General features: G+C 52.5%; 1 protein-coding gene across 2 annotated transcripts; it reads right to left on the bottom strand.

Moving 5' to 3' along the window:
• Positions 1–145: 145 nt before the first annotated feature.
• LOC110477961 (H(+)/Cl(-) exchange transporter 5) lies at positions 146–25,935 on the bottom strand. Of its 2 annotated transcripts, XM_021544226.2 has the most exons (13): positions 25,850–25,935; positions 16,448–16,597; positions 10,879–11,030; positions 9,737–9,836; positions 8,219–8,403; positions 7,632–7,754; positions 6,994–7,200; positions 6,626–6,706; positions 4,882–5,424; positions 4,079–4,265; positions 2,558–2,956; positions 864–1,080; positions 146–514 (listed from the first exon to the last, which is right to left on the bottom strand). In XM_021544226.2, the coding sequence occupies exons 2-13, from the start codon at positions 16,578–16,580 to the stop codon at positions 424–426; spliced, it is 2,418 nt and encodes an 805-aa protein (XP_021399901.1). In that variant the 5' UTR covers positions 16,581–16,597; positions 25,850–25,935; the 3' UTR covers positions 146–423. The 2 variants fall into 2 exon arrangements, with proteins under 2 accessions (XP_021399901.1, XP_021399903.1); XM_021544228.2 differs by lacking the exons at positions 16,448–16,597; positions 25,850–25,935 and adding an exon at positions 13,822–13,928.
• Positions 25,936–26,934: the final 999 nt, after the last annotated feature.

Raw genomic sequence — 26,934 nt, 5'->3', positions numbered from 1 at the left:
TCAGCCCTGTCCCTCTGCCACCACCTGAATGCTGTGTGCAAAACCATCCTGCTCCTTCCACACCTCTGGAAGTGCACAAATACCTTGGCTTTTCCTCCCCATGTTCGTAACAGCAGTTCCAACAAAAGAAGAGGAGGAAATACAATTCTCTAACATTTTGCTTTTACTCCTTCATGGAATCTTTCCAATGCAACTTCACAAAAGCAATGTAAATAAAGTCTCTTTTTTTCTTCTAAAAAGAAGATCATGTTCCACAGATTCCGTAGTGCAATTCATTATCTGGTAGAAAAAAACTATCTTCTTCAGCTCCATGGAGGAAAATGCTGGAAACAGTTCCATGGTATCAATAAAAATAGGAAAGTCTACCCAGGATGGGCTAGAATGTTCCAGGTATGTGGGACACACAATCCCTACAGTCTGCCTCTAGTTGAAGAGGATGGAATCAGGGTCCTGGTTGGCCATCTGTGCAATGTGCTTTAGTACATCCTTTTTGGTAATGATCCCCAGCAGCTTCCTGGAAAATGAAAAAACGCTTTTAATGCGCCAACACCATCAGAAGGGACCCCAGCAGGGCTGCTTGAGCCCCTTGCAGCTGCTGAAGAGCCTTTTGGGATTCCAAGTGACACCCCACAGAAAGTACTGCACCCTCTGAGGGTGGTAAAGCACTGACACAGGCTCTCAGAGCAGCTGTGACTGCCCCATCCCTGGCAGTGTCCCAGGCCAGGTTGGACAGGGCTTGGAGCTGGGCTTTCACAGGTGCCTTTGCCAGGCAAGAACTGCTCCAGTATCCAGCCCCAGCTGGATTCCAGTCCCCTCTGCCCTGGGAGCAGAGCAGTTCTGACCCCAGGCCCCAGGGCTCCTACCCATTGTGAGTGACCAGGCACTGGCGCAGTCCCAGCTTGCGGAAAATGTCCACCACGATCTCCATGGGCGTCTCGTCTGTCACCGTGAAGGGACTGAGGTCCAGGATGCTCCTGAGCTTCAGCACAGACGGGGAGCTCGGAGGCAGGGGGGGACAGTAGTCAGTGAAACAAATAACTGAGGTGCTCACGATCCCATCCTGCTTCTTCCGGGCGTTTTCTGCAAAGAGAAGTATCTGAATCAGTATCAGCACTCTTTTCCAAACAGAGGAGTGTTCCCATTCCTCAGCTCACATTTAATGGCCTTAGAAGTCCTTTTCTTCCCTTTGTCAGAGCTGTTCCCACCCAAGAAGGGTATGATGGATTTCCAGCCTTTCTTCTAAGGGAATCATGGAATCATTAAGGTTGGATAAGATCCTTAAGACCATCCAGTCCAACTGCTGACCGGCACCACCACCATGGTCACCACGAACCCATGTCCTAAAGTGCCACATCCACACTTTTTTTTGAACACTTCCAGGGATGGTGACTTCAGGACAGTCTCTGCCAGGACTGGACAACCCTTTCCATGAAAAAAAATTTCCCCAATATCCACCCTAAACCTCACCTGGGTACAACTTCAGGTCTTGTCCTGCCACTCGTTACCTGGGAAAACCTCCAAGATCTCCCAAGTTCCACTCCAGGACCAGCACATCAGTTTTGCCCAAAGCCAAACTGATTGTTGCATCTCACTGTTCTCTGGTCAGGCAAATACAAGTTCTGGAGACCTTTTAACTTTCCAGTTTTTAGACGAGGTAAATAAAATGCGTTGTACTTTTATGACTCACTGATTTGGGTCCCATGCAGAGCAGCTGAAGGACTATTTTTAAGCATTCAAGGACTGGCACAGGCTCCATGGACATCATCAGGGTGAGGAATGGAAAACAAGTCAAGTACTGGCCATCCCTCAGACCTTCACAGAGGTACTGTGGGTACCTGCCACACTACAATCTGGTATCAGCATTCCAAGGCTTCCTGGGAAGGGCCAGGTCTGGCAGCCCAAACACCAGGCTGGATGTTCAGAATACTTCAGAATATTTGGGATATGTGATCATGAAAACCCAAATCCCATCCTGTGCCTCACTGTGCACAGCTTGGGGACAGGACCATTCTTAATGAATCCCTGGAGATTCCAAGGAACCTAAGTGAAGAAATTCATGTGTGCCACAGAAGGCAGGCAATGCACAAAATATCCTGATGTCCTGGTTCCTGTATTTTATTCCATACTGTCCCAGACAAGCAGTGACAGGACAAGAGGACAGTCTCAGGCTGTGCCAGGGGAGGTTCAGGTTGGACATCAGCAGGAATTTTTTCACAAGAAAGCTTGCTAACATTGGAAGAGGCTGTCCAGGGAGCTTGAGTCCCTATCCCAGGAGGTGTCCAGGGAAGGCCTGGATGTGGCACTCAGTGCTCTGGGCTAGTGACAAGGTGGGGATCGGACACAAGTTGGACTCAGTGATCCTGGAGGGCATTTCCAACCTAAATGATCCTGTAACAAGCCACCCGGTCCTTCACATCCAAGGTAAGCAGAGCCCACCCACACTGCTCAGGGATCACCAGCTGGCCCAGCCACCAGCACCAGGAGTGTGTGACCTGCCCAGGTCAGTGACAGCTGGCATTAATGCCAGCACCTTCACCCGGGCAGTGCCACCCCTTACCAATGGAAATGATGAGGTCTCTCCTGAGGACAAACCCCACCAGGCGCTGGGACGTGCGGGACACCACCACGGGGTAGCCGCTGTAGGTGGTGCTGCTGACGATGGTCTCCACATCCTCCACGCTCATGGAGTCCTGCGTGATGACCGTCAGGGGAGGGTCGTTCTTGCGCGGCCGCATCACGTCCATGGCCCGTGTCTTGTGCGAGAACTCCTCCTTGGCCTCCAGGAAGGGGTACCCGTTCAGGCGGATGTGGGCGTCGTAAATCCCCTCCCGGCCGATGGCGTCGGCCACCCACTTGCTGGTCATGGCTGCTGCCATCAGGGGCACGATGTACTCCAGCCCCCCGGTGAGCTCGAACATGATGACCACCAGCGACACGGTCATCCGGGTCACCCCCCCTGCCAACACAGCACGGCTCGGGTCACCCTGGCACAGTGGCACACCAGTCCCCACCTCGAGAGCAGGGTGGTGCCAGCACAGCTGGACTGCCCCGTTCGGCAGCACCAAACGCAATCAGAACAGCACCAAAACTCTGGCCCTGCCGCAGCAGCAGGCCCTGGCACGGAGCTCAGGGTCTCTGCAGGGTTTTGTCTTGCATGTTTTAATTATGCTTTTGAGATTCAAGTCCTAAAACTACTCCCAGATATTTTACAGGAGGTTTGTTCCAATATCCTTTCCCCAAAGGGGCACAGACCATTCAGTGCTGCCCAGCAGCAAATAGAACCATTAATGAAGTCAAAGTGTATTTATCTTCCACCAATTACATGCAAACAATTCCAGAAGGGTCTGGGTTTGAAGGAAGCTTGAAGTCTATCTCATTCCAACCCCTGTCACAGGCAAGGACACCTCCCACCAGACTGGGTTGCTCAAAAAAGGTGTATCCCCTCTAAAAAGGCCAAAGATGGGGTTTGTTGGCATGTTTTTAGAGGAGAGTTTCTCCCCATAAAATAGTCCATTAGGACTCCTGTACTATTCCATGGATGAGGGCACTGGGAATTGTGAAAGTGAAGTTCAGTCACATGCACCCAGTCTCTCCAACTCGGCCAAGAGGAAGAAGTGTTACCAAAAAACAGAGCACTTAAAAGCAGAATTGCATCACAAGATTTAAGGCCAGAACAGGAAGTAAAATGAATTAAAACCCCACAGGAAAACTCAAGTCCCTGGGCAGCCTCAACTATTCTGGCTCCCACTCAGGAGCTCCCCCCTGCAGCTGCCGTGCCCAGCACTGGCTGGAGATGGCAAAAGAACACCAGCAGGGTGAGGAACACATGGCACATTCTGTTACAGCATTTCCTGGGGTTCCTGAGGTGACACCAGCTCTGATGGTCGGCCACAACCACAGCTCTTCAGCCACAGAATCACTACAGGTGGAATGAGATCGTCTTTAAGGTCCCTCCCAGCCCAAACCATTCTGTGGTTCCATGATTAAGGCAGGGGTAACCTCTAAGATCAGGGAGTCCAGCCATTCACCCACCAGACCACCTCTTGACGTGGCCAACCAAGGCCCAGCCCCAGCTTACCCAGACAGGCAGCGGCGCCCACCATGGCATAGAGGCCAGGGGTGATGCAGTCGGCCCCCTGGCTGCACCAGCCGCTGAAGATGGGCCAGTCATGGTGGTAGAAGGCCAGCTGCTCCACGGCCACCCCCAGCAGCCGGCCCGCGATGGCCCCCACGGCCATGCTGGGGATGAAGAGCCCCGAGGGCACCTGTGGGAACACGGGGCAGTGAGCAGCAGAGCCCAGGGACTGCACAGAGGAGTAGTGGAACCTCAAACCAGAGTGAGGCAGAGGCTTTGATGGAGCTGAGATGGAAGGAACGTTTGAAAAGTCATCTAGTCCAACCCCCCTGCAATGAGCAGGGACATAAAAACTGTCCATCAGCTCCATCCACTGCAGGAAAGCTCACACCTGGCAACTACACCTGCAGCTCCAGAGGCTGCACCAAACACCTTCCAAACCCTCTGAGCGAGAACGGCTCCAATTATGCATTAACAAATTAAAACACTGATTGCTTTGCAATTAGCTCTTTCATCTAAATAGCATATTTGTCAAAAAAGCTTGAGGCAGGACAATTTAGGAGCATTCTGTATCTGGAAAATAGGAGGTGGAGCCCTGAGGCACCAGTTTTGTGACTGCATTTGGTGCCCACAGTCAGGCTGGAAGGTTTCTACTGCCCTCAGATCCAAGCAGCAGGACAAACAACTGCAGTCTGTCCCTTTCTGACAGAGCTTGGGGGACACACGTCTGGTTAGGGAGGAAATAAAACTTTAAGGGTCCTGAAGAGCATGGGAAGGACATGAGCTCCTTTACAGGCAACCCTCACCTTCATGCCAAAGGTGAAGATGGTGATGAAGACCTTCATGATGAGGGCCAGTGCCAGCTGCCACATGGCCGTGTACACGCCGGGGCCGGCGGCGCGGTCGGGCAGATCGTCCCCCTTGGTGCTGTTGAAATCGTTCACATACTCGCAGAGCTTGGACGAGTCCAAAATCCCACAGTCGTTGAAGAGCTCCGAGATCAGCTCGCTGGTGCTCATCCTGGTGTACTCGTTGGGGAAGGCCAGGATGGCCGTGATGGCCGTCACCACGAACACCTCCAGAACCGGGTACTTGCCCAGATGCGTCGTCTTGCGCCGCCTGCACCAGGCAATGTTGCTGCGGATGAAGAAAGCTCCCCAGAGCCCACCAAATATTCCCAGCAGGATGAAGGGCACCAGCTCCAGCAGATGCCATGGCATGTGGAACTCCACGTAGAAGAGCACGAGGCGGCTGTTGCCAAAGGGGTTGATGGAGCGCAGGGTGAAGGCAGCGACCAGCGCAGCGAAGAAGGAGCGCCAGAGGGTCTTCAGGGGGAAGTAGTAACTCACCTGAAGAGGAGAACAAAGTACATTTGGTCACTTTGAACACTTAGCACGACCCCACTGCAGGGAATAAAGCCAGGACAGAGATCCATGAGCACTGGCTCATTCCCTGCTCTCCAGCCAAGCACCCCAGGCTTGCTCTGGAGCTCCAGTTCAATGAGGACTTCAGTGAGTGGGATGCGTCCTGGCCTGCAGCACGTGCATGTGTCCTCTGTAATCCCTGGAGCAACTCACTTGGGTAATAAAACCTGTTACACATCAGCCATGAGCTGAATTGAGAGAATTCTGTGGCTCTACAAGGTCCAAAGTACCAAACAGCTGTGCCTGCCATCATTGCCACCAACTAGTGCTCAGCTGAGCAAGTCCATCCCTGCCTTCCTCTGAAATCCATTCCAGCCTCCTCTGAAATCCATCCTGGTACTCCCCTGAGCTAAACAGCAATGGTCCTTTCACATCCAGATCAACAGATTAAGGATTAGGTGGTCCCTGGGAAGAAGAGGATTGATAAACCAGAGAAGTTTGTTCCCATGTGTAAATGAAGAAGGGATCACAAGTGACCTCACCCCTGATAAACCACAGTTGTACTAATTACCAAAGAAGAAGAACAGCCTTGCCCTTAATGGGTTGAAGCTGCGACTAATTAGGATAAGTATGATAAAAGGGGTGGGTTGGGCAGTCAGGGAGAGCCTGGAGGAAGAGGAGCTACAGGAAGAAGTCCTTGAGGAGATAGAGGAGCCCTGAGGAAGAATAAAACAAGGAAGAGAGTTGCTGCTGCAAAAGATCTGCTGTGAGATCAGTCTGGGTCTGACAGACTTAGAGCCTGCAGTCATAGTGGAGCTAGGTAAAAGCCTGTGGTCAGAGGCAGCAAGGAAATACTTGCAGTCATATTCCAGCAGGAAATAGCCAGCAATCAGTCTGTCAGAGAAGCCAACGGCAGAAGTTTGCTGTAGCCAGAGTCAGGATGGCTAAGCTGTAAAGAAGAATAAACTGGGACCCTTTTCATGCTGTTAAATGAGAGCCTGTGTCTTGGCTCATTTCTACCCCCTAACGAGAGGTCTGCTGCAACACCCAGGTACCCTGGGACATAGCTGTCAGGAGAGTGGACAAGGGAAAATGGCCTCAAGCTGTGCCAGGGGAGGGTCAGGTTTTACATCAGGAGGAATTTCTCCATGGGCTGTGTTTCTAACCCACAGCATTCCGAGGTTACCTCCTCCAAGCTGAAGAGCACTCCTCCAATGGGAGCTCCAAAAGCCACAGACACACCGGCGGCAGCAGCTGCTGACAGCACCTGAGGGACAGACAGAGGCACTCAGACTTCTCAGCCCTCCTAACCACCCACCTTTTTTGGTTTGTCTTCACTTAAATTTGCACAATATTTATCTACAGCACAGTCAGCTAGGTCAGACCTACTTTAAGACAGCAGGGAAAAGGTGTGGAGTGAGCAAATTCCACAAGAAGGAGCTCCAAAAAAATCAGTCAGCATAACAGGACCATTTACCCCAAAACAGAACCATTTACCTTCAGCCCCAGAGCCCCAAGCCCACCTGACCTCCCCAGGCTGGTGTCCCCACGCACCTCCCTGCGCTTGGCCTCGTTCTTGCGGTACTTGGTGAAGAGGTGGCACAGGATGTTCCCACAGCAGCAGGCCACGTGGACCAGGGGCCCCTCCTTGCCCAGGCTCAGCCCCGAGGACACGGCCAGCACCAGGGTGATGGTTTTGATGACCAGCGTCCACTTGCCCAGGTAGCCTCTAATGATGAAACCACTTAAGATAGTTTTGATCTGGAAGTCAAGCACACAAAGCTCTACAGGCTTTCATTCAAGCCCTGGTCAGAGCTCCTGATTTACTGAATGTTCCCAATCCTGCCCTTTCCTACAGCTTTCAAGAGTGCCCCTGAGCTATCAAAAGTGAGAGTCCATAAGAATATCTCTCCACACAAAGGCAAGAGCAGCCATCTGAGTCCTTCCCTGAGGGCCACTATCCCTGCTGGAGGAACACCTAAGCAGTACCTCCTGCAGCAACAAGAAAACATCTCATTTTCCAAGGGACTGCATGGAGACTTTAGTATTAGACACGTTTCAAACAGCTTGGAAAAACACCTACATATGAAGCCATCATCTAAAGTGGAATATCTTATTCCATAACATGTGTAAATTTTGGGTGGTGGATCCCTATGCCACCTGAAGAACAACCCACTCTTGTTCTCACTCACCTCTGGGATCCCTGAGCCACAGGCATAGGGAGCAAAGCCCTTCACCAGGAGCACAGCAAGGAGGGAGAACATCAAGGCCCAGATAACGTACATTAAGTAGTTGAGGATATATGCAAAGGCCCCCTGAAACACAGAGGAAATTGCCAAAATCAGATGGTTTCAACTGGTTTCAACTGCAACCACATCAGACCTGGGCACTGAAGTGAGCACAGGGAATCAGCAGGACACCACAGAGTTATCAGCTAAAAATGGAGAGACCTGCCCTAAGTCTGATATTTCAAGGCCGAGTTCCATTTGCTGGGTTAGCAATCATGACATTCCCCAGAACAGGCAAAATACCCTCCAACAGCACATCCTGGACACACCAGTGGCACACTGCACCTGTACATGTGGCAGTGTTTTGCCTTCCACATCCCCTCCAAGGACAGCACCCACATAAGCTGTTTATTGACACCCCTTTAGGGCCCCAACAATGAACCACTGAACCACCCAGAGCTTGGAATCCTGGCATCCACATCACCCCACGGATGCTACAGGCTGGGCAAACAGGGAATTCAGCAGTAAAAGCAGTTCCAGGTGCCCATCACCTCTCCATGGCCCAGGATCAGCTGGGACCAGCTTTTCCACTCAGGACACTTGTCCCTGTCGGTGAAGGTGGTGTTGGATTTCCAGCAGCAGTGCTCATGGTTGAACCAGAACCCTGCCAAACACACTCCTTCCTTCAGATCTGTCATCCAGTGGGCAGAGATGTCAATCAGACCTGCCAAGGAACCTGGTTTAAAAGGAAAAAAAACCAAAATCATTTAATGAGCAGACTAAAACACCTGAAGGTCACAGTCTGCCCCACCAGTTTTGGACTCACCTCCCAACACATAGAGCAGTGTGGTATTTCTGCCTACAACTCACTTTTATTCTATGGAGAACTAAATGAGAGGATTTGCCTAGTTTTAAATAATTTCAATATATTGAAAAGAGCAAGTCGGGAAACAGAGCGTGGCTGATGATGTTTCAAAGGTTGACTGTGTCCAAACCCCCCCCCTGCATCACCAGCAATTAATTCTTCTCAGTCACTGTTTGTTAAATACAGCACAGCAGCAGTGGCAGGGCAGAGAGGGATGTCCCACATTCCTGGGGGACTCAGACAAAATGTGTCACCAAGATCCAGGAGCTGCACCACCAACAGTAACACTTTGACAGGAATAACTCTGAATTTAGAGAAAACATTTCCAACCCTAATTTAAAAAAAGAAAAATAAAGGAGGGGAAAGTTACAACTGTGCCAAGTAAAACAAGGCAAGCAGAGCCAGCACAGAAGGGAAGTCAGATTTTAAGGGGAATCTTCAAGTCACTTTTGTTAATAACTCCTCCAATCCCAAAACCCCCACATCAAGGCAGAGGCCAGGGACCTCTGATCCACAGAAGCAAGTGGCAGCACAAGCTCCAGAGGCTGCAATAAACATGCAGCAAATCCCCCAGTTAATGACCAACTGGCCAGCAGCCTTCCTGGGTAAACATTAACACAAGATTTCACTCCATCCCTCGTGACAGATGCTTACTGCTTCCTATCGGGAAGATTTGTATCCAAGTGATTTATTTCTGCTGCCCTGGGGCCAAAGTTTGCTTCTAAGTAATATAAAAGGTCTCAGCCAGCTGAATTCTGAAAGACACCTGATTTCCAAGCAATACCTCTCCCTTTTTATATCTAAGTATAGATGGAAAAACCTCAAAAAATAAGAAATTCTTGCTGGCAACCCTTGGCATTAATCCCTTCAGTACCCATGAGGAGCATTCAGCACAAACATTTCCAGTGTTTCAATCAGCTCTGCTTTAATGAATGTTTTTTATTCATTTCAGAGTTCTATGCCAGCAGCAGACCCAGAGCAGCATCCAGGACATCTCTCAGCCTCAGTTCTGTATTTTGGTTGCACAAACATAGGCTGAAAGCACTTAAAAATAATTCCCTGTGAATATACAAGGCAGCAGCAGAAGTCAGCACAAGTCCTCACTCCAAAATCCTACTGCTCCAAGGATCAGGCAGGCCTTGGGGAGGAATGGAGCCTGATGCTGCAGTGCAGGAATTAGTTTTACCTGGAGGTTTGCCCTCACCTGCCAACAATCCAATAAGGAGCATCAACAGCCAGCCAGAGAAGGCGTCGCTCACGCTGTGCAGCAGGGCCCAGGTGGACTCTTTGCTTCTGTTGGTGATCTGGGAAAGGGTTTGCAGAAAGAAACAAAAACCTGTGAGGACTCTGATCCACTGTGGTGTAAATGCTCTAAAACTACTTGGTGACACCGTGACTGTGCTTTGAGGAGGGAGAGAAAAAGCACCTGACAGTGGCTGCTCCTACGGCTGCTGCAGCTCAGGGTGTGGGCAGGGGAATGGATCAAGGATCATGGAATCACAGCATGGATTGGGTGGGAAGGGACCTTAAAGATCACTCAGTACCACCCCCTGTCGTGGGCAGGGACACCTTCCACTATCCCAAGCTCCATCCAACCTGGCCTGGAACACTTGCAAGGATGGGGCAGCCACAGCTTCTGTGGGCACCTGTGCCAGAGTCTGAACGATATGGACAGAGATTGGGGTCGCAGATTTAATGCCAGCAGAGAGGAATGGTCCAGCTGGGAAGTGGGCACTGGTGGCACTGGGAAGTGGGGCTCAGCCCTGTCCTAGAAGCCCAGGATGGCTGAGGCCTGTCAGTCTCACTGCTCCTGACAGGCAGACAAAGGATGACAGAACAGCCATTGTGTGCCCAGCTGCCTCTCCCAAGGGAAACATTCCAGCTCACCACTGTTATTCCCTGTGATGCAGCAAGGCAGGAGCAGGCTGGGGACATGGGTGTTTAGCTAAAACCCCCCTTGCATTCTGAACAGATTCATTTAATTGCAGAGTGCTGAAGTCCTGGGAAGGAATTCTGGAAGAATTGAACTCTGTCTCCTCAAACAAAAAAATTCCAATAGAAAGAGCACCATTCCCCAGTGCAAATGTGAGAGCAGAAAACCAGGCTGGTTCTGTTCTCCAAGCTCCCATTTGGAATAAATCAAAGCCTTCAGGAGAGAAGCAGCAACCAAAAAACTACAACATGTTGGATTTAGTGCTGTTTTTCCTCAAACTGAACTCCCAGCCCCCATCCTAAGGGCAATCCCTCCATCCCAGGGGTCTCCAAGAAGAGCCTCCCTACCCCAGCAAGAGTCACACATTCATTCTCCTGCACTCAGAGCCAGCGAGGAGGAGGAGGAATTTTTACCTCCCTGTGCCTGTCTCGATCTCTGGACTTCTCTCGCACCCAGTCTATGGTGTTAAAATCTTCGTAGGTGCCCACACCAGGAAGAGGCTCCTCCAGGAAATCCATCATGGTGCTCGTGCCGTTCATCCCTCCTCCATTATATGAGGAGAAACCTGGTGGGGGAGGAAGGGGGAAAATTGAGCATTTCTTAGTTTTTCCTCTTTTTATAAAAAAACCAAAACTCGTATAGGAGGAAAACCAAAGATTTCAATGGAAATAAAGAGCTACTGAGGTGATGTTCCCAGGTGATCTGTGCCAGGCACACCCTCCCCAGCTTCAGCAGATCACCTGGAGATGGGGTTGCTCCTGGAAATGACTGTTCAGAGCAAAGTAGATCACCACCAGCATCTAGATGGTGCCTTTTCCCCAAATCCAGAACTCGCCACGAGGATATTTTGCTATGTGAGGCAAGGAGATGGGAGATGGAGAGCAGAAAAGGAATATATAAGATTTCCAACAGAGCTGAAGGGTATCCCAGGTGGATCTGGCAAGGATGAGAGCAGGATGGACAGGAAAGCATAGATGGGAGCAGGGATACAGGGAAAGCAAAGCAGCCAATGGGGCCTGGAAATCAGAAAGTGGTACCAAATGGGGGCTTGGCAAAACACCAAACTGGGACTTGCAGCCTCCCTCAGGTGAGAACTCAGCCAAACCACTGGGCCTCCAGTTTAACCTGCTCCAGCCCATGGAAAAAATGCTTAGCTTGGGTGTACATTCCCAAAATTCTGGTTCTGGAAGACACTGAGCGTTTGCAGTCATTCAGAGAGAAAAACAGAAGAGCAAAAATTAAAACCCAGCCAAAACTGGAAGGTGGGGGGAAGAGGAGGGTTAAAACTCCCAGACAGAAGGATAATGGTTGATACTTGAGCATATTTAGCTTGCAGATATCATGGGGGCAAAGGTGTCTCTAAATGGGAAAAATAAGGAATTTAAAGAGCTGCCCTCTGCCCCATCACCTGAAGCAGGAAGGGAAAAGAGCTGTGAAGTCTTCTCAAACCCATCTCCCAGATTGCCACAGCTGCAGGAAAACAAGATGAGTCATGTACAGAACTGACAACCACCACAAAATAACCCACTTAAAACAGCTCCTTCACTTCACCTGAAACAAATAAAAAAAAGGTGGAGTTCTGCAGAGCTCTTCCAAATGCTGAGTGCACAGGCTGTGAGACCCAACTGCACTGCAAGGAAAATGAGGCACATTTTCCGTGAGGAATCCCTGGTTCTAACAGCATTTTTGAGACCAGAAGCTTGGAAATGCAAAATTAGTATTAAGGCTTCCAGAGATTTCCCCAAGGAAATATCCCTGCAGGAAATCTTAGATGCTGCTCTCTAAATCTGATGGATCAGAACCTCCTGGAATAAACCATCCTGACAGCAACATGAGCAAGGGGAGAACATGGAACACTGAAGTGCCTGGAACTCCTCCTGGCACCTGGCTGGTGCTGCTCCAAGGACATGAGAGCTACCTGGCACAGGTATCCAGGGAACAAACAGAGGCCTCGTCCTGGCCACCCAAACAAATCCCACCTGCAGCCCACAGCAGGAGCTGGGTTTGCTCCCACAGGAATGACCACCTCTTCCAGAAGCACCCCAATCATCTCTGACTCTGTGCTGCAGACAGCAGACTCTCTCTGGTTATTCCCTTTTTTTTTTTTTTTTTTTTTGCCTAGGCACCAAATCTTTCCTAAAGATAAAAGATAGAGCTGTCCTAAAGAAAAGTGTTAATGAAGGAGAGTTAACTAAGCTGATAGAACACCCTGAGAAGTATTTTCTGCAATTTTTTCTGCAAGAAGATGAGATCAGGCACATTCCATGCTCACTCTCCTGGAATAACAGGGGACTTTGAGCTGTCCTGGGAACACTCTCCCAGCTCAAAGGTTGCCCTGGAGCACCAGGAACCAGACCCTGAGGCACAATGCAAGCACAGAGCTGCAATGACAGAGGGGCTGCAAGTCCTGGTACCCCCAGTAAGACCCTGATGGCACCTGCAGGATCCCTCAGGCACAGCCCCTGTGAGCCCATCCACAGCCCCAGTGAGCCCACGGGCAGATGGGATGGGCTGATCCCACTCCAGACCAGGCAGGTGCAGGTGGGAGCCTGATCCTGCTCTCCAGGATCCCTGCTCAGCCCAGCCTGCCCTCCTACACCACCACGATTTCTATTCCCAAAGGAGAATCTCGAGGTCTCCAGCTACACACAATTGTTTATTTGACAGATGATAATGAGAAAACATCTTTATATTTTTTTTCAGGGGTAATCTAGAACTATGAAATGGCTGACAGCCATAAATATTTATAAAGATCATGTTTCCTGCCTCAGCTTGCTGCAAATCAAGGCTCCTAGGATTCCCAGATAGGAATAAAGGAGGAAAATGAGTTCCGTGATGCCCTGCCAAAACACTTCCAAGATGATTGCACAGATCTCCCTGCTTATAACATCCAGATTTCCAAATCAGAGACAGTGAGTGAAAAGTGACCCTGTTACAGCTCATTTCAAACAGATTTCTCAGTGTTCTGATCACTCCCCGGAAGGGGTTAATTAACGCTCCACTTCAGACCCTGCCAGGCTTAGGAAAACCAGGCTGCACTTGGTGAAGTTCCAGGCTGTGCCATGTGCCACCCTACAAAAAACCACAGCGTTTGCTGACTGTCCTGCCAGTGGCAAGGGGACAGCCACGGCACCTGGACAGCTCTGTGGCTGCTTCCCTGCTCCAGCAAATCCCAGAAATGCAGGGGGTTCACAGGGACAGTGAACAAACAACCATTACACAGCAGAAATCCCACAGCCCACCCTGCTGGATCCACCACCCTCATCCTGGCTCTGCTGCCCCACAGCGTGCACGGACACCGAGACACATTCCCCGTGGCTCACATCTCCTTTTCCTCCCTGGAAGGGTCTCCTCACCCCGGCTCAGCCGCTCCCCATCCCGCAGGAGCAGCCCCGGGGGTCTGGCCGTGCCGTGGGGACATTCCCGGGGCTCACAGCGGGACCTGGTGCATCCTCCTCCTCCTCCTCCTCCTCCTCCGGGCGATCCCGCAGCGCTGCTGAGCCCTCCCCGCCCCTGGCGTCACCGGCACCGTCACCAGAGCCAGCCCCTGCCAGGGACGCTGTCACCAGAGCCAGCCCCTGCCACTACCAGGGACACTGTCACCACAGCCAGCCCCTGCCAGGGACACCGTCACCAGAGCCAGCCCCTGCAACCCATCAGGGGAACACTGTCACCAGAGCCAGCCCTGCACCCCACCAGGGGACACCATTACCAGAGCCAGCCCTAAACCTGCCAGGGGGACACTGTCACCAGGGCCAGCCCCTGCCACTGCCATTGGGACACTGTCACCAGAGCCAGCCCTGCACCTCACCAGGGGACACCCTGGACCCACTCCGTGGCTCCAGCTCCTTCCTCTGCTGGGCCCCAGGGCTGGGGCAGCTCTGCAGGTGAGGTCTCACCTGAGCAGGGCAGAATCCCCCCCTTCCCCGCTGCCCATGCTGGGCCATCAGCCCAGGGGGTTTCCAGCATCATGGCCAGGGCAAGCTGAGCTTCTGATCCACCAACAGCCCCAAGCCCTTCTCCTCAGAGCTGCTCTCCATCCATCCTGCCCCAGGCTGGATTTGTTCCTGCGATTACCCTGACCCAGGTGCCAGTTCTCTTCATCTGACAGCCCAGCCCCAAAGATCCACCAAACCCGACCCTTAACCATGGAGGGACACCCAGCACTCTGCTCACCATCTCCTACATGGGACGCTCCTGGCAGCCCAGCCTGGGACACTCCCTGCTCTGCAGCCCATTCCCAAAGCTCTGCCCCAAGTCACGATGTAGCACAGGAAAGCACATTTATCAACAGTGGTGGGTCAGTCACTGATGTACTGACAGACAAACCCCTTTCTTTTCCCACCCAGCAGACTTTTTCCTTACTTAATAACTCCCAGGAATGCTCTTTGCTCACTGTTTTTCCAGCAGGCAAGCACTGGATTTTCCTTTTGTCCTCTGGGCACAGTCAGACTTCAAAGGCTCTCCCAACACATGAGCAGCCTTTATCTCACCTTTATTCAATGCACACAGAGCTCAAAGGGGCTGGTGATTAAGTTCCTCGGGCTCCAGTTTGCTGGTGATAACTTGTCATTCGAGCATTGTCTGGGAGGCTGAAACTCTGCACTCTCCCCACATTGACTTTGGTCTCCCTGATAAAAGCTCTGGGGTTCTCTGTGAGGTCAAGGAGGAAGGCGGGTGAAGAAAGCAGGGAAGATGAGCCAGATCAAGGCTCCCACTTCAATTATAATTTCATTTTTAATTTAAGATGGAGAATAACTCGCTGTTAAATCCTGTTTGTGATTATAAGCACCAGGGAATTATTCAGGGTAAACTGGGCACTCAGACCTCTGATCATGGAGTTGCAGACAGGTTTGAGTTGGAAGGGACTTAAAGCTCATCTCATCCCACCCCTGCCAGGGGCAGACACCTTCCACTATCCCAGGCTGCTCCAAGTCCCAGTGTCCAGCCTGGCCTTGGGCACTGCCAGGGATCCAGGGGCAGCCACAGCTTCTCTGGGTACCTGTGCCAGGGCCTGCCCACCCATCCAGGGAATAATTTCTTCTTAAATCTAACCTCAGTGTTTCCTCTCTCAGTTCAAACCAATCCCTGTCACTACCTGCCTCAATTCTTGCCTTAAAAGGAGAATAAACCTTTTAAAATGCTACAGAGAAAAGGAGACCTTCTACCACTGAAACACTTCTGAGTCTTCCTCTGAATAGAGGAGAAAACCTCGGCCACCACCTCCTAGCTGGGCCCCCACATCTTCAGGTTTCACACTGGCACCCCAACATCTGCCAGCAAACATCTGAAGTCAGCAGGGGAAGTTCACAGAGAGAACTGAAACTGGCATTTGGGCAAGAAGCTCTTCCCCCGTTAAAATTTCCTCTTTTACTTCAGTGTCACCCTCCCCTGAGGATCTGAGCACCTTGTCAACAGAGAGAGCCCCATCCAGGGGAAGCACTCCTTAGAGTTCAGCATATCCATATGGATTCATCCCTTCTCCATTAATTTCACTGTTCAGACTCCAGGAGAAGAAGCAGACCCTCTGGCCAGACAAGGGGTGGCAGGGGAAGCACCAAATCCTCTCTGCTGCCACACAGAATGATTCTCTCCATGACAGAAAACCCCCAAAACTACAGATTAGCAAGAAAGGAAGGGAGGGGACAGTCTGTGCTCATATCACAACCCTCAGTGCTGCAATTTCATGGCACCCACATCCCTCCCTCCTGCCACTGCCAACTCTTCTCCATAACAGCTACTTTGAACAACTCCAGGAAGGACTCTCCTGAAGCTGGAGGACATGCTCCATGTCACAGCCCAGGAGCCACACAGAGAGGGACACAATCCAACATGGAATCCTGCAAACTCTTCACCCTGGTGCCAGGAAACACCAGATCCATCCTGGGCAGAGGCCAGCGGGACCCACACAGCAAATATTCCCATTAAATCCTATCCAAAGCCATCAGCAAAAGCAGAAAGGGGAGAACACGTGGGTGTTACCTCCCATCTCCCTGTCAAGTGGTGGGTCATCATCTGCCATGGAGAAATCCATGGATGCTCCAGCTATTTCCAGCATATCCTCATCGCTGGTGGCACTCTGGAAGCTCCCCCGACGATAGCCCTTCTGATCCATGGCCAGAGCTTCCAAACCTGCAAGCAAAGGGAAGCTTTTTAGAGCACAAACAGGAAAACTCATTTTCTAACCCAACTGGACTGACACTTGATCCTGGAGACCCAGAGGCTGCACTGCTCTTCCTATGGGAAGGCTGGATGCAGTGATGTGACCTGAAGTTCAGGCTGGAATTCCAGTGTTAGCCAGGGCAAGTGCCACTCTGATGTATTTATCAAATAATCTCCACACATGCTCTCAACAGGTTTGCAATGTATTTTTTTTTTGACCCCACCAATCTTGAGGAGCTGCCCATGCCACACCATGGCAATTGTCTCTCCTCCTCTTTTCCAGGACAGCAGAGGAACTACAAAAGCACAAGCTCTGAAAACATAATAACAAACTAAATAGAGGGGAAAAGTCATATATGAGCCTCGAAAACAGCTCTTGCCACATGGAAATAGGAATCTTTGCATCTCCATGAGAAGACAGAACCACAGAATTATTTCAGTTGGAAAGGACCTCCAAGACCATCAAGTCCAAACAGCACCAAATTCCCATCTGTCTCCATCCCAGAGCACTGAGTGCCATCTCCAGGCCTTCCTTGGACACCTCCAGGGATGGGAACCCCAAACCTCCTTGGGCAGCCCCTTCCAATGCCACCAAGCTTTCCTGTGAAGAAATTCCTCCTGATGTCCAATCTGAACTTCCCCTGGCACAGCCTGAGGCTGCCCTGGTCCCGCTGGCCACACTGTTCTTGATCCAGGCCACGTTGCCTACCTGGACTCACTGCTGGCCATGCACACTTTGCTTTTGCAAACACTGATTTTCTTCCAGAGAATTAAGAGAGAAACCAACTACATAGCTCAGAGCTATTCCAGGAAGGGAAAACGCCAGCCAGCACTTCCCAACAGGCTGAGTTACACACTGCAGAAAACACTTCCTATTACACAGAAGGAGCCATCACAGCACACACAAAAAGCCTTGGCACTGCACAGGGTGCTCTCTGCTGAGCCCTACACTGTGGAACATCACGTTCCTTACCTTTTACGCCGTGTTTTCTCACTAAGCTGCCACAGAAGATCCTGGAAAGGAGGGAGACAAGGGGAGCTGGGTCCTTGGGAAGGCACACGAGCAGCTGCACACCCTGAGAGCACACAGACAGTGTGGCCCAGAGAGCCGGGGGGCAGCAGAAACCCAGGAATTCAAAGTTATTTGCCACTAACAATGAAAATAATTCAATGGCATTGAAGTGCTGTGATGCTCTTCCAGTAAACTGCTTCCAAGGAGCACAGAAGATCCAGCTCCCAGCCTGGGAGGCAGGGATGGCCCAGACAGCCTGGCAGCGAATTAAGGGAACTGTGCTAGTGTGTCTCAGGGCTCATTTGCAGCATAACATGGTTTTACAGGGATTTTCCAGCAAGACTCAGTGAGTGTAAATATGTGGGAAATGGGGCTAAAATATCTCTGTGTTTGTACAATCCCAGAATGGCTGGGGTAGGAGGGGTCTTGAAGTCCACCCCGTTCTACCCCTGGCCATGGGCAGGGACACTTCCACTGTCCCAGGCTGCTCCAAGCCCCATGTCCAGCCTGGCCTGGGACACTTCCAGGTATCCAGGGGCAGCCACAACTGCTCTGGGCACCCTGTGCCAGGGCCTGCCCCCCCTCACAGGGAGGAATTTCTCCCCAGTATTCCACCTAAAGCTCTCTGCTTTGCTCAGAAAGCAGCACTTCCTGCAGCACAGGCAGAGCAACAGCACCTCCTGCTCCCCTCAATCCCTCCCTGAGCTGGTTCTCATTGACAGCTTTAAAACCCAAAAGCACAGCAGCAAACACGGCACCTTCCAGCCACAGCAGAGCCCAGGGAACACTTGGCAGCACAAGAAGGACACACAGGAGGATAACTCCACGCTCACTTCTCCTGTCACATCGAGACAAGAGGTTTAAGACACTTTTTCTTACCAAAACACTCCCGCTACAGTTGCTTTCCCAGGCACAAGTAAATAAGAAACAGACCGTTTTCATGCTTATCTGGTTGTTCATTTACCCAAATTCTCCATCAGGCAACAGCTGCCTCTTTGCACAGGCCCTGGCACTGCCAGAACCCCCAGAGCACTTGTACATACCCCAGGACTGCTGGTGTCCCCAACGTCCGTGTGACCCCATCCTCCTCCAGCTGCTCCCATCCACCTCCTCTGCCTTTCTACTCCGTCCTGGTGCTCCCCATGGCAGTCAGAGAAAGGGAAGCAGCAAAGCAGAACCCAGCAGGGTCCCCAGGCCACCGCCTGGAAGTGACTCAGTGACAGCGCTGGCAGCAGGAAGCTGGAGCCTCTCTGCCATTTCCAATCCAAAACCCAAGCATCCCGAGGTTTTCTCCTGCTTCCAGGCTCTGTGTCACCCAGATGGGCTCCCTCAGTCTTGCTGTACCACCCATCCCAGCACCACCGTGGCACCACCATGCTCAGAGCAGCCCTTCCAGCACACAGGCTCGAGGGTTTCCCTGTCACAGTATGGAAAAAGCTCCCACAACATTTTTAACTCCCTGTCAGAGGAGAGGCTCGACCCCAGCTGCAGCAGCACCACACGGACATCACACCAGGAGCACCCCGCCAGGAGCAGGCAGCAATCCCAACCAGCCACCTCAGGAGCCACTCCTGCAGTGGGAAGGAGCCAGCTTACCACCTAGTGGCCATTTCCACTGGGAAACCAAAAACCTGGATCACAAGACTGGGGCTTCTTTAAAGATCAGCAAATCTAAGCTGAGCTTTGACAACTCAGGGCTCTCCTTCCTCTCCAGCCCCACGTGGTTCTCAGCCACATCCCTTCCCACAAGTATCAGACCACTGGCATACAGACTAGGAAAAAACTGCAGAATAAGCCAACTTTAACTGAATTTAAAAAAGAAAGGAGAAAAAAAATTAGCATTTGGCTGTTGGGTCAACACTCGTGGTGCCTGGCTGGGAGCCAGCAGTGCCAGGCTTACGTAGTCCTGGAATGGCTTGGGCTGGAAGGAACCTTAAAGCTCATCCCACCTCTGCCATGGGCAGGGACACCTTCCACTATTCCAGGTTGCTCCAAGCTCCATCCAACCTGGCCTTGGGTACTTCCACGGACAGGGAGTCCACAGCCTCTCTGGGCAACATCATCACTCTACAAGCTCCCACCAACACTAAAAAATCCCCACATTTCCCATCCTGAACAAAGGGACTCCATGAGGGTGAAACTCCACCTGTGTGAACTGAGAGAGCTGGTTTGGATTTTGTTGTGTTCCAGCCCTCAAGACATGGAACCCTCTGCAGAAGGAGCTGAACTCGTGCACAGCTGTGCTGCCAAATCAATACCTCGGGGAGAGGCCAGCCCTGTGTCACCATGCTGTGACAAAAGAGCTGATGATTTGCCACAGGCAGTTTCCAAGACAAGGCTATTTTTTCAAGCCATTCTCTCTTCCAATTCCCTGTGCTGTCTGAAGTGACCACAACCAGCCCCAGCTTCAGTAGAGAGGAAACTACACCAAATTTCCAAGGGCCTGAGTGACAGGACAAGGGGGAATGGCTTCACCCCTGCAGAGGACAGGGTTAGATGGGATATTGGGAAGGAATTCCTCCCTGTACAGTGGGGAGGCCCTGGCACAGGCTGCCCAGAGAAGCTGTGGCTGCCCCATCCCTGGAACATTCAAGGCCAGGTTGAACAGGGCTTGGAGCAACCTGGGATAGTGGAATGTGTCCCTGCCCATGGCAATGGATGGTCTTCAAGGACTCTTCCAGCCCAAACCACTCCAGGATTCTAGGACAGCTCCATCCCCAGGGTGGCCACAGAGGACAGTGCTCTCCCAGCCTCCCACCAGTGCAGGAGCAGGATCCTGGAGAAGCTGTCCCTCCTGGGCCAGGACACAGAGCTGGCCCTGGCACAAGGCTGACCTCTCCAGGCAGCCTCTCGCCCTCGGCAGCTGCTCCAGCACAGGCAAACACATCCTGGGAATGCTGCCTGTGTTGGGCCAGGGCTGTCCAGCCACGCCAGCCCGAACAATGGGTTTGAGAGAAACTGGGAATTCTACCAACACAGGCTGAACACAAAGACTTGCATTGTTTTAAGGCTTGTTTGGGGCTCTTTTTCTGTTCTCTGAAGCATACCCTCGTGGACCCTGGAGCCGATATTGCAGGCTCTGCTCTGACATCCCCCCAGCAAGGTAAGGGGCCTATCTTACATCACCAGTCATGGCAGAGAGCAGCACATGAACCCTGTGGCAGTTTGGGTTTTCCAGGCACTCAGGTTCACAGGGTGTTGTGATATCTGCTGCCATCCCGGGGTGTACAGACACACAGAGCCCTCATCCTTCCATCCACACCAGGACCTCCTCTGGAGCAATCCACCATTCCACAGAGCTTCTGCCCCTCAGCCCAGGACACTGCAATACTCAAATGGAGGCAAACAGCAACACAACCATCCCAAAATCACCCCAGCAGCTGCTCCAGCAGCAGGTACAGACCGAGGTGAGTGCACAGATGTGCCCAAAGCACTGCCAGCCCTGTTCAGAACCTGCACCAGTCCTCCAAAAGCCAAAATAAATGCTATTTAACACAAGTCCAGCTGAGCTGGGAGCACTGGTACACCACAACTCTGAATCAGGAACACATCTCAATTATTTATTCACAGTTACCTGCCCTATCCATTAGTTTCACCACAAAACCTTTTTTCCTCCTAAACTTTCCATCATTACCATTTTAGCTCTCGCTTAAAAAGCCACAATCTCAGCTCAGCCACCTCTTCCCAGGAGTTTCCTCACAACTACTGCCACCTTCTTTTCCTTTTTGCTTAACGTTTTGACTAAAAGCAGCCCAACATGAAAATTACCAAGACCAAATTTACAGGCAGCTTGTGACCAGTTGAGGGGAGGTTGCCACTGGACTCTAAACTGTATTTTCCAGACTAAACGCAGTTGTTTATAGCAGCTTCCATACTCAAACACAATAACAGCTTCTCTGCCATTCCTAGCCTCTTTGGGAATCCAGGACAGTGTCACAGCTTCGTGTGGGAGGATCACTGCTTGCCCAGCATACCTGTGTGGTTGGTAAGTGATGCCTGGCAGGTCCGTGGGCACCCTGGCTCAGCACACCCTGCACACTGCCAGCCCAGCCAGCTGGCACCCGCTCCCCAGCCCTGGGGCACCAGTGTGACCCACACAGCCCCAGGGGGGAACAGTCCCAACAAAGAGGGCTGGTTTTCATCATGGAGCACCTGGGACAGGCCCCCAGTGTGACCCACACAGCCCCAGAGGGGAACAGTCCCAACAAAGAGGGCTGGTTTTCATCATGGAGCATCCGTGAAAGGCCCCCAGTGTGACCCACACAGACCCAGGGGTGAACACCCCAATAAACAGGGCTGGTTTTCATCATGGAGCACCTGGGACAGGGCCCCGAGGGTGCAGCCCCAGACATTCATCCCATTTCACAGCAAAGTGTGAAAACAGGCCCAGCACATCTGCCACAAAAACAACTGGAAAACGGCCTGGGTGCAAATGAGATGTTAATACCTCGAACCAGGAATTCCAGAATGATTGGGGTGGGAGGTGACCTGAAAATTCATCTCCACCTTCCACTATCCCAGGTTGCTCCAAGCTCTGTCCAACCTGGCCTTGGACACTTCCAGGGATGCGGCAGCCACAGGTTCTCTGTGCAACAAATAAGAGAATTTTCTACTTCCCAAATAAGTACGTTTCTGGTTTGTGGATTTGTTCTGTAGTATTTGGTAAGCTCATTTCCACTTTCCAGGTTGTAAATGTCTCTGCTGGAGTCACTGTCTGCTCACCACCACAGAGGATCCACACCTTTGGATCATATGCCTTACACTTATCCCATTCTTCCCATATCTGCTATGTTTAGTTAATCTCCTGGAATTCAAAAGGAAAAAGGATCTGCTGTTACAGATCTAACAGAGAAAGCTGATTACCAAAACTGTGCCAGACAGAAAAAAAAACAAATAACCACTGATAAAATACCATCTCGCCTCCAACACCACCTCTTTTCACATTTTTCTTTCTCCTTTAATTGCTTTAATGACTACCATGGCTACAAAAGCAAGACTTCAACAGATACTTTCAATTATATTTTATAGTCGATTTTAGAGTCATACTTGCATCAAGTTCCAGCCAGAAATCTGTCATTCCATGCTTTGTGAACACCCAGCTGGATCTCTTCCAGCAGAACACCTTCCCCTTTGTTCTTTTTAGGAGACACTTCTCAGCACACCCCAAAATCCAAACACCACCACATGGAACCAGCCCCAGACTCATTCTAAGCCCTGATGAGAAAACCCCCACAATACCGAAAATGGGCTACAACACGTTTAACAGGGGATTTTCAGGGGCACAGAGAACACAAAACACCCAACTTGCACAAAATCCTAGGAGAGAACAGGCTGGGAAAGCCTCCCTGAGGTGAGGGAAAGGGGAAGAGAGGCAGAGCCCAGGCTGGGGCTGCTGCTGAGCCTCTGGGGATGACCCAGAGCTGCTGCCAACTGCAGTGGGAATCACACGGTGAGTGCTGAGCACACCAGGTACCTTTCCAAGCCCTCCCTCTCCACAAAATCCATCCCAGCTGCTCAGCACACAACATGGAGATGATTTTAGACATTTTTATCAAACCACAGGATCTCATTCCACTCACATGCACCTCCTTGACCTGAACTATAAACTCTCCTTCCTTGACAATGGTTAAGAAATGAACAGAAGTTCCTGAAGAAGGAAGGAATAAAAGCAGCACTTTGGAAGTGCTGGATCACAGCCCAGCAGCTCTGAACCCCACTGCACTGAGGCAGAACAGGCTGGCACAACAGCACAGGGCCAGCACAGCACTGGAGTCACTCTCCAGGCTCATTGAATTTCCAGGGATGGTTCCAACCTCCTCCCAAAGCATGACACACATTCCAACCTCACCTTCCACCCAGCAACAGCACAAACTGGGACATCTTGGGTCCAAGTATTCTGGAGGAAAAGCCATGAAGAGGAAAAGGGACTATTAAGAAGAAAATCCAGGGGTATGATGGAAATATCCCATCCCAAAATGCCACCAGTTGCTCTGTCAGACCAAAGTGCTCAGCTAGGCTTGCTCCTCTCCTCAAACTCCAGGGACAACTAGAGCATCCCTGTTCCAACTAAAACATGTATTCATCCACAGAGAGCAAGGAATAGTGGCTTAAATTAAGAGAGGGCAGGGTTATGTGGGATACTGGGGAGAAATTCTTCCCTGGGAGGGTGGGCAGGCTCTGGCACAGGGTGCCCAGAGAAGCTGTGGCTGCCCCTGGATCCCTGGAAGTGTCCAAGGCCAGGCTGGACACTGAGGCTTGGAGCAGCCTGGAGTCCCTGTCCCTGGCAGGGGATGGGACTGGACAGACTTTAAGGTCCCTTCCAACCCAAAGCATTCCATGACCTACAAAACCAGAGCTCCCAGTCCCTCACAAACACCTGCTGTGAGGCTGTGCTGCAGCACCAGGAGGGGGTTGTTAACCCAGAGGAAACAATTAAAGGCCTGATGCACAGAACCATTCCCACCCATCCTGTCACCTCTGCACTCACACCCGAATCCAAGCTGCTGGACAAACCTGCTGGATGAGTCCCTGACCAGACCATGGCATGGTCAGTCAGTGCCAGCCCTCACCAGTCTGGGCAGCCTGGGGCTGCAGACATCCTGCCCAACTCCCAGAACACCCAAGGGATACTGCCTGGATGAACTCTGTGTGAACATGCTCCAGGTGAGAAACCTGGGGGCCGACTTGCCCTCCTTTATTTGCACAACAAGGAGGGAAGAAGAAAATGAGAGACTGTGACAGAGAGAAAGAAATCATCTGAGATTTTGGGAAGGTAGATGCAAAGTACAGGAGCACAAATCCAAATCTCAAAAGATATTTTGGTGCAGCCAAGTGTGAGGTCACACCCCCCACCCCATTCCCTGCCCCATGCACAGGGTGGGGACCATTCCCAAGGGGGCACCTCAGCACAGCCAGAAGATGATTTGGCTGCTGCATCCCAAAGAATTAAAAACAATTCTCTATTCTGCACAAGCACCACCCATGAAGCCTGTGAAAACAAAAGCAATCCTGTTTTTGAGGCCTTGTGGGGAAAAAAGGGAGTCACAAGAGCTGTAGTGTCTGCCAGCCATGTCTCCACAGCCTCCCAGGTGCTCCCAGTCCTTTCCTATGGACCCCTGAGCCTGGAACAGAACCACCAACACCTGGAAAAGTGTGCATTCCACAAACACCTGTTCTGAACACATGTAAAGAGTTGAAGCATTAATTTCATTCAGACTGCAAAAACCTGAGGAACAAGATCCAAGATTAAGGAAGGCTTTAAAGCCTGGACAAGCCAAAGCGCACAGCACCCAGAGGCTGGGAACACAGAGTGCCACAGGATTCCCAAATTCCAGCTGCTCTGTTTCTCACCCTCTAAATTCCTGGAGGTTTCTTCAGAGGGGAGTTTTCCTTGAGCACCCAAACAGACCCAGAGGGACACCAGTTCCACCCTGTGTATTGCAGCAGGGACAGACAGGAGGGAATCCCATCCCTGTGCTGCCCCAGCAGCAGCATTCCCCCCAGAGAGGTCAGCAACCATTCCAGAGGGTCATTTATCCATCCAACAAGCTGTGTCAGTACCTTCTACCAAGGACCTGTTCCTGCCACCACTCTAACAGCTCCTGGAGCTGATGGATGACAAAGAGGGTTTCAGGCAAGGAAGCCCAGCCAGGACACATGGCCCTCCCCAGGCTGAACTGTGGGGCAGGGCCAGCCTGCACCTGGAGCAGGGGGACTGCTGGCACTTCACACAGGGAAGTCACAGAAGGGCTTGGGATGGGAGGGACCTCCAAGCCCATCTCCCACCCCTGCCATGGCAGGGACACCTCCCACTGTCCCGGGCTGCTCCCAGCCCCAGTGTCCAGCCTGGCCTTGGGCACTGCCAGGGATCCAGGGGCAGCCACAGCTGCTCTGGGCACCTGTGCCAGGGCCTGCCCACCCTGCCAGGGGACAATTCCTGCCCAGAACCCCAGCAGCTGCCAGCCCTGCCTCCGGCAGTGGGGACTCCCGGACTCCTGCCAGGCACGGGCACGTCCCTGCCCGACACGGGACCCGCAGCCCCGGACCCGTCCCTGCCCCGAGCTCCCCGCACCGCCTTCCGCAGAGCTCCGCTGCGGCGGCCGCGGCCCTCCGCACCAGGCCCGGGGCAGCCGCACACACCGGAGAGGAAGAGGACGCGCTGCTGCCGCCCCCCGAGCTCCCCCGGCTCTGCCCCGGCCCCGTTCCCGTACCTCGGCCGCTCTCTCCGGCCCGGCCCGTCCCGGGCCCGCCGCCCGCGGCCCCTCCGGCGGCTCCTCCGGCGGGGCGGGCGGAAGGGGCGTGGTCTGTCGCAGACACGCCCTCCGCATGCGCATTCGAAGCACGGGCGGACCGCGCCGGCGCCATCTTGGGTGAGGGCACCGCGCTCTTAAAGCGGCAGCGGCTCGTTCGGCACGGCGGGGATACCGGCACCGGGACCTGCCTGCTCCCTCCCATCGCTCGCACCCAACCTCGGACCCCTGTCACTGTTGAGCCCCACCCTCAGTCCGCCAGCAGAGACTGCCCCTCACTGACCCCTACATTGCTGCTGATCCCCCAGCACTGACCCATCGCTGACCCCCCATTACTGACCCCCATCACTGACCTCCACTGACCCATCCCTGACCCCCCATCTCTGATCCCTCCCTGGCTTCCCTAGAAGAGACCCCCAGAAGTGATCTCCCCTCCTTGTCCCCCCAGCAGAGCCCACTCTCTGTCCCCAGTGTCGCCCCAGTGTCCCTGTGTCCCAGCACCGCCCCAGTGTCCCCAGAGTCCCCAGTGTCCCTATGTCCCAGCGCCACCCCAGTGTCCCCAGTGTCCCCCGTGTCCCCGTGTCCCCAGTGTCCCAGTGTCCCCAGTGTTCCCAGTGTCCCCGTGTCCCCGTGTCCCCAGTGTCCCCAGTGTCCCCAGTGTTCCCGTGTCCCCAGTGTCCCTGTGTCCCCAGTGTCCCCAGTGTCCCCAGTGCTGCTGATGTTCCCTGTGTCCCCGTGTCCCCAGTGTTCCCGTGTCCCCAGTGTCCCCGTGTCCCCAGTGTCCCCGTGTCCCCGTGTCCCCAGTGTCCCCGTGGCCGAGCTGGGCTCACCAGAGGGCGGCAGAGGCCCGGGCAGGAGCAGAGCCAGTGCCGAGCATCCCGGAGCTCCCGTTATCCCTCCGGGTTTCTCCCCCGGCTCCGCAAACCGGGCCGGTTCCTGCTGGGAGACCACCCAGAGGAGCACGAAGCCCTGGAGTGATCACAGATCCATGGAATTTTGGGGGGTTGGAACCCGGGGCCACCACTAACCCATGTCCCTATCTGTCA

This window comes from Lonchura striata, chromosome 14 (genome assembly GCF_046129695.1).
Source record: "Lonchura striata isolate bLonStr1 chromosome 14, bLonStr1.mat, whole genome shotgun sequence".
Classification (NCBI taxonomy): domain Eukaryota; kingdom Metazoa; phylum Chordata; class Aves; order Passeriformes; family Estrildidae; genus Lonchura; species Lonchura striata.
Note: the sequence above shows the minus strand (reverse complement) of the source record. Positions and strands in the feature narration are given on the sequence as shown.